Here is an 8,791-nt window from a genome sequence, read left to right on the forward strand (position 1 = left end):
GTTGGTAGGTATATACTGGGGTCAGAGGAACAACAAATACTTATAGGTGTATACTATGGGCAACATGATTCCATATCATGTACCCAACACATGTAATCAAGAAAAGTCACGAATAACAACAGAAAGAAATTAGGATTTTTCAAAAATTAAAATAGTGTAACGATGCATAGCCACGCAGGTAGGTCAAACTAAAGAGTACAGACTAACAAGTATCTGATGTGATATCTGGTCCACTCTACATGACCCTACAGTAAATTAGCTAATTACTTTTTATAGTTTTCAATATCCTCCACACATTAATATTCTAGAACAGTATTTATCACATACTACTACATCTCATTTTCCACTTTTTATTTCACCAGCTTCATTTAATGCCATCTTGTACTGAACTATCAGAAAACCCCCAACCATTAGCTATGATTGGACCAAATGACACAAGTGAATGTACTAGCTATACTCTGGGTAAATTTTTATATATAACTGTTATAGAAAAATAAAATTTTTGTGATCATGTATATATGACTTTCTGCTGGACTGAAACATTTAGATCAGTAATTTAATGTCTGTGCATTTGTACTTACTGCTATGATTATGCAGTTGCCCTCCCTGATTGTTCGTATATTAAATTCCAGGTACCAAGGCCGGTTTCCATTATAGAGCAGTTCCACTGTATAGTACAGTCATTACTGTAATTTTAAAGTGAGGTGGTTAGCTACAAGATCTCTAAATTCATCATTGGTATACTGCCATGCCAGGTGCATACACCACATTTGAACCACTGAGATTTAACGTAGACATTTGAAAATTTAAGGTTTCCAAAAGACCCAAAGAGTCGTCATCATTGAAATGATTGGCATTAGCATCACTGCAGCCATTTTTTGGCCACCACCTTTTATTTCACAACTTTTTCACTCTGGTCTTTCTGGAGGGCCACACCCTTTTTCACACCTTGGCACAAGAAACTTACTTGTTTACAAAGGTGTAAATGCCTGCATGCTTACAAAAACAAGTTTCTTATCAAGCTGCACCAATATACACAAACTAACAACTATGATGCTAATAACAGTGTTAACAAGTAGCTACATATTATAGTAAACAAGTTTGTTGTGCTGCATGAGTCCATGGTTACAGCTCTATTATACCACCATTATAGAACACTACTGAAATATATGCATGCAAAAATGATTTTAGTTCTTATTAGATTACTACAAATTCTGCAGAAAGTACCGTAAATTGCTTTTTTTCGTTGCAAAATAATTTTCGTATGCAAAATTTGTACGAAACTTTCTTGTACGAAAATTTTTATACAAGATCGAACTACTCTAATAAAGCAGTCATTTACGTAAATCATACGAAAATATTTTTACACGAAAATTATTTGCACGAAAATAAAACGAATTAAGGTAATAACTATGCATGACCATAATTCTAATTAAATAGATGGTGTACAAGATACTGATGTAGCATAGCTAATTCAATATAGGTACTGTGACTAATAAGGCTTCATGTGTATACTTGGATCCTGTGGTTGCCATTGTCACTGACATAAATATTTCCATCAGAACTCAAAGCTATTCCTTCTATATAACTAAACTGGCCTGCACTAGACCCCTTTGATCCAAAGCTACTCACAAAAGCACCATCCTTGTCAAACACTGATACTCGATGATTATAATACTCGGCCACAAGTGTGTACCCATTGGAATCAGTAGTGAGGCTGTATGGATAGCTCAAGGGAGCTTTGTAGTATCCTCTTGTGCCAAACTTCCCAATACACTGACCATCCAGTGTGAACTTGTGGACACCTTCATTGCTCCAAGTGGAGACCAACACATGACCATCTGTATTAATAGTGACATCTAGTAGGCCAGCAAATTCTTCTGATCCAAACGAGAAGCAATATTTACCATCAAGTCTAAATACTGAAATGATGGAGTTACCAGAGTCAGCAACATAGACCTTATCATTGTGGACCGCAATACCAGTTGGACTGTTCAGTTTTCCATAGTCAGATTTACTGCCAAACTGGAGTAGATAGTTGCCAGTGGTGTCAAACTTTTGCACCCTGTGGTTGTTACCATCCACCACATACAAGTGATCATCACCATCAAACACTACTCCTTTGGGATTCTTAAATTCTCCATTTGCACTACCAATGGTACCAAATGTTTTAACCAGTTGATCTTCATCATTAAACAAGAGGACACAGTGTTTGGAGCTGTCAGTTACTGCCCATATGCCATTTTTACCAAATGAAATACGACCAGGTGACCTCATGTTGTCAATATTCAATACTTTACTAAGCTTGTGATCAGTAGAGTAATGTCCACCAGATACTACAAAGTCCTTCATCCCTCTAAGGTTCACTATACATTCACTACAAGAAACTTGACACTACACACACAGATATAGATGTTCCTTATTTATAATAATTGGTATAGCTAACAAGTGATGTAATCCTTGATGACATCATTTCCTTCCTCAAACTATAATTTATATGGTGTACATACGTGTGTTATAACCTTATTACCTGAAATTGCACTTAATATAAATTGTACATCCTAATCATTCACAGTCTACAGCCATCTAATCAAATACAACTAACAAGCTGCAGAATAATGTGCCACTGTAATAGCTAAAAATTATATTTCTTGTTCACACTGTGTGGGCTAAATGTTTGCAATGAGTGGGCTAGTAATGATGTAGTTCCGTAGTTGCTCACAGCTGTTCTTCCTTAATGACATCTCAAGAATATTTGAGGAAATAAAAACATGGACAAATCAGTTACCACAAACTGATGATAAAGTACACCATATGGTCTACAGGCCTAACAGTAAGGTTAACACAAGTACAGAATAAGATTTGGATATTAGTGATAACACTTGTTGTGACACATTTGTTGTCTACTCTCACCTCAACTCTCAATCTAAGTGATGAAGCCAGGGAGACCATAATTATGCAAATATTGCTGGCTTTGCTGGCAGTAAAGCATGTGTCATACTTGGTAGAAGTCTTAACAGGTGTACTGACAAGTGTTACTGCTTTGTGGGTAACAATGGACTGACCTATTATCATAATAATTTTTATGTCAGGAAAAAAAGAAAGGCACATGGCTTTAAGTACATAAATATAAACACCAGCTTATACAAAGATACAGCAAAACTTCATTAATATGACCAGGCCTTATTACTGAGGTGGTCTTCTTAATGAGGTCACAAAGTACACCTTGCCTATGTTTGGGACCCGATTTACCGAGATAACCATTACAATGAAGTGGCTCCTGTCTTTATAATGCCACTAATAATATTCAGCCCTCCATAAAAGTTCTTTGGGTATTAGCAAAAACAAATTCATGACATAACAAACATATAGTGACATGTTGACAATATGTCAGCTTTTACAAAACCGATCCAATCGCACTACATCAGGCAAATTACCACCAGTGGATAGTTACACTACCAGTCTATTTGTTTTGCCCACAGGCCACAGCATTACTCAAACAGGTTTAAACAGATGTCTTTTCCGAGTGGTGTGCATGGCAAGCTTGCAATTGAATGGTGGTTTCTGGCCTTGTGAAGGACCTGGCTTCTTGAGAACCAATGGAGCACAGGTGGATGGATTCATATAGTCAGACAAACATTTTTTGTGTGGTTTTTGCTGCATATCATCCACTAAACTTAAACTCTTCAAAACCGTTTATCCTCAAAACTTCTGTGCGATTTTGGACTGCTTTTCTAAAATCTACATCAAGTCACTTCTATACCACTGATGATGTTTGTTGAAGTTTCTTAGGATCACTGCCAGTCTGAGGTGAACTGTTCCAGTGGAAGTGGTGCGTAATCATTGTCTGTCCATCACGTTGTATACTAGACTGTCCTCCTTGAGATGGGGACTACCCTCAAGAAGAAAGTATAAAGTTTTTGTTCATTGGAGCAGTTATTTAAATTCTGGTAGGAGGAACTTTTACAGTGTTTTGACAGTAACAATTCTTTTTTGTCGTTAATTTATTAGAAGCCTCCCCCTACCAACATTCCCTACAATAAGTTACTCACTGCTGGTCAAGGAACCTGTTGGTCTCCAAGTGAAACACATAAGCTCAAACTGATGTTTTGCTCAGCACCATGCACTTTAGTTTACAATCACGGGAGGGTATGGATTTTATCATGTTTGACATCCCCTGGGTCAGTGAGAACAATGATTGGTATCTGTTTTCAATACTGTCTAATTTTTTGGCCACGCAATACCACCATAATTAAGGATGCACTTATAACGCATCAATAACTGATGTATGACTAGTTACTGTAATAGACCACATTCTAAGGCTTCTAAGGGAATTTTTTTTACATTTCCTTCTTCACAATCCATAACAAGTGTGCCCATAGTAACTTCAGGATGCACTTATGCATATCTACTAACTTTAGAGTCAACAATGGAAATGTACACAAAGTCATCTATGTTGTATGAATTGTTACATATTGTGTGTTTTGACACATTATTGAAGTTACTCTTCTTATAACTCTCAGTTACTGAAGGTATACACCACCCTATAGCTACGAAAATGACCTATTAAATGCTGACAAATGCAGTGTATAGCTAGCATGCACTAGCCAATATAATAATGGTCCTACACTTCACTTGAGAACTGTATTATGTATGTACATGATATAATAATCACAAATCCACAACTACATACCACAGATTTTTCTCTCTCTTGATCTTAATCTTACAAAGTGCTGATGTCAAAGTAGCTAGAAATTAACTTCACCGGTAAAATCATTCCCATAAGAATTGTTTCATTATAAAAATAAAACACAGAAGTGAGTAAATACTCCTGAATGCCAACATATATCATAGTTCATATGTGCCTGTATGTAATTCACAGTTACAGTCATGTGCTTGTTATACTGAGGATACTACACGTGCATAATGATGTTGGCACGTACATGAAGCAGTACTGAGGCTGTATGGATAGCTCAAAGGAGCTTTGTAGTAACCTCTCTTGCCAAGCTTCCCAATACAAGTGATGTAATCATTGAATGCTGACATCATTTCCTTGATATAAAACTTTATATGGCACATTCATGTACATACTTGTTAACATTATTAAGCACATGGGAGACTTTGGTAAGTACATCTCTAAGCATTCACAGTCTACAGTCATCTAATCAGATATCAACTGGTTGCTGCCACTAAATAAGTAAACTAACTGCAGTATAATGTGCCAATGTATTGAACAGCTAAAAATTACATTTCTTGTTCACACTGTGTGGGTGTATATAAGCTAAATGGTTGGCAATGAGTGGGCTAGTAATGATGTAGTTAGTTGCTCACAGCTGTTCTTCCTTAATGACATCTCAAGAATATTTAGGAAATAAAATCATGGACAAATCAGTGACCACAAACTGATGACAAAGCTACATGGTCTACAGGCCTAACAGTATAAGGTTATCACAAGCACAAGATAAAATTAGTGACAAGAATAATACTTGTTGTGACCCATTTGTTGTCTGCTCTCACAATCTGAGTGATGTGGAAAAATGAAGCCTTGGAGTCCACAAAGATTGATGATATTTGGTAGAAATCTTAACAGGTGCACAGTGTACACAAGTATTAATATTATTATTGCTTTCACTTCTAGGTAACAATGGACTATTATAATGTCAGGCAAAAAAGAAAGGCCCATGGCTATAAGTACATGAATATTAAACATCTGCTACACAATTTAAACAGGTATACAGTGAAACTTCATTAATAAGGCCACAAAAATGTCACCTTGTTACTGAGGCGCCATATTAATGAGGTCACAAGTGCACCATAGCTATATGTTTGGGACCTATTACTGAGGTGTCCACTATAGTGAGGTGGCCACTGTACTGTAGTACCACTAATTCAGCCCTTCCTAAAAGTTGTTTGGGTATATATTAGCAAAAGTTAGATCCGTTTCACCACAGTTTTATGACATGATAAACATCGTAATATGTAATGACAATATACACATCAAGTCACTTCTACATCATGTTTGTTAAAATTTCTTAGGATCACTCCTGTGAACTGTTCCAGTGGAAGTGGTGCGTAATTGTTGCCTGCAACATTGTACACTCCTTGAGATGGGGACTACCCCCAAGAAAGAATGCTAACATACAAACACAGAGTATAAAGTTTCTGTTTATTGGAACAGTTAGTTAAGGAAATTCTGGTATATAGGAGGGAACTTGACAGTGTTTTGACAGTTACAATTCCTTATTTATTAGAAGCCTTTCCCTACCAACGATCCGTACAATAAGCTACTCACTGCTGATTTGATTAAAGAAGAAACCAGTTGGTGATACACATAACCCAGGGGATGTCCAAACCCACCTGTAATTATAAAAGTACATGGTGCTGAGCAAAACATCAGTTGAATGATGATTGCATTGGTATCTGTTTTAATGTTTTGACTATACAATACCACACAATACTGACTGATGTATTGCAGCTAGTTACTGCAATAGTTCATAACACTTAAAAGTATTATCTTAGACCACATTCTAAGGCTTCTAAGGGAATGTTTTCTACATTTCCTTGTTCACAATCCTTAACAAGTGTGCCCATAGTAACCTCAGGATGCACTCATACGTATCTGCTAACTGTAGAGTCAACAATGAAAATTAATGTACACAAAGTCATCCATATTGTATACATTGTTATACATATTGTGTGTTTGACGCACTATTGAAGTTAGACATTTTCTCTTCTATAAGTATTACGAACTCTCGGTCACTGATGGTATACACCACCCTACAAAAATGACCCATTAAATGGAGTGTATAGCACTAGCCAATAAAATGGTCCCACATTTCACTTGAGAATTATGTGAGTACACAATATAATAACCACAAATCCACATCTACATACAAGTTTTACAAAGTGCTGATGTCAGTAAAATTATTCCCATGTCAATATAAAACACAGAAGTGGGCAAAAAGCTGATATTATGTACCTGTATGTAATTCAGTTATGGTCTTGTTCTTATGCTGAGGACACATATACATTTTCTGGTGTGATAAAAGCGACACCAAACCTTTACCTTAATGGTTTACACCAACACGCTTTGAGGACTCCTGGATAGCTACACATGCGTACGCCTCAGTGAAGTTGGCATGTACATGTATGAAGCTTGGGAGGTTTCTTTTGCTGCAATACCAGCTGCAAACTATGTCTGTTAGTGTGGTATGGTTTGTTTTATAATTATTTATACTATTAAAAGTATTGTTTCATTTTCCAATTGGTGGGGTTGGATATTTACGGATCTCTTAATCTGATGTCACACACTTATATTGTAGTAGTACATGACTGTGGTTAATAGAAATGTTCCAACATGGCATACTTTTAGGCACATGCACTGATACCATGACTGATACTAACAACCAGAAGAAAACTGTCCTGATGGCCACCAATACTAGTCAAGTGCCATATTTGGAAGTCAAGTTGAGGCTATTTTCTAACAGTTTATGTCTTATTTGATTGTTCTAGCTGGTTTTGTATCTTACGATCAAATGAAAATGAAAATTCTAATAAAAATTTGGAATACTATTGTACTTCCAATTTCATTATATGACTTTAGGAAAATTACAGAGTTTTCATCAAATACACCTTCATTGCAGACTTGAAAATGAAAGTTGGGATTGTGGTCACACAAGTCTGAGGACTGTTGTTCTCATTAATTCTTCCTCTGATCCCTGAAGGGGAAGGGAGATTTAACAGAGTTGTGACTGAATAGTCTAAGTCCTTGTAATTAGGTTAGGTGTAGGTAATGATGGATCATTATAATGTCAGGCAAAAAAGAAAGGCCCACGGCTATAAGTACATAAATATTAAACACTAGCTACACAATTTAAAACAAGTATGTACTTCATTAACAGGGTCACCTATACAACCAAAATTGCGGCCTTGTTACTGATGTGCCTTATAAGTCACAAAGTACACCTTTGGGACTCATTACTGATGTGGGCGGGTAGGTATAAATAGTGGAACCAGGACCTCAGGGACTCACGAGGATCCAGCTCTTTTGGAATTTTATACACTTCACTACATTCTATACTTGTACTACCTCTGCAAGTAGTCTTGCATGGCCAATCCACTTTTTCCCAGTCACAGTATCTGCACATGATGTTTTTTTATTTATTTTATTTATTAAAGCTTTACAGCACAAGTGCTGAAGGTCTGTAGGACACCTGGTCCTACAGCCTGCTCAAAGACATTACATACAAAGACATTAATTACATAAGGTGTGTTTGAAAAGTTGCAGGAAGGAGAAAAAATCCATGACTGGACCTAGGTTTATACCAATTAGAAATTATACTCTCTGAAACTGACAGCATTTATTGGCCACTTGCCTGCTGCACAATAAGTATACTAGTCTATTATGTTTCCTAGCTACTAAAGTTTAGAAACATTGTGCAAATGCACCGTGTTGTATGATGTCTGGTTGTCTAGTTCCCGGACTGAAACTTGCTTAGCTAGTAATTGTTATTTCCCTGGAATAATTGTTTGCACAATGTTTCTAGCTAGGCAACATAATAGACTAGTGTCTATGCTCATTGTGCAGCAGGCGAGTGGCCTACAAATGCTGTCAGCTTTAAACATTTTTTCAAAGGTGCTTGGTATAAACATCGTGTGATACACTGTGATGAGGAAAAAGTGGATTGGCTATGCAAAAATACTTGCAGAGGTACCATACTAGTACAAGTATAGAATATTGTTAAGCATATAAAATTCCAAAAAAGTTTGATCCTCGTGGGTCCCCGGGTCC

The 8,791-nt window shown here is 36.6% G+C and overlaps 1 protein-coding gene across 1 annotated transcript; it reads right to left on the reverse strand.

The window, feature by feature from the left end:
* Positions 1 to 1,503: 1,503 nt before the first annotated feature.
* LOC136242281 (tripartite motif-containing protein 2-like) lies at positions 1,504 to 2,352 on the reverse strand. Its single transcript, XM_066033692.1, has one exon. It carries the CDS (start codon positions 2,350 to 2,352, stop codon positions 1,504 to 1,506), a length of 849 nt encoding a protein of 282 aa, XP_065889764.1.
* Positions 2,353 to 8,791: the final 6,439 nt, after the last annotated feature.

The sequence above is a fragment of the Dysidea avara genome, chromosome 13 (genome assembly GCF_963678975.1).
Source record: "Dysidea avara chromosome 13, odDysAvar1.4, whole genome shotgun sequence".
Taxonomy (NCBI): domain Eukaryota; kingdom Metazoa; phylum Porifera; class Demospongiae; order Dictyoceratida; family Dysideidae; genus Dysidea; species Dysidea avara.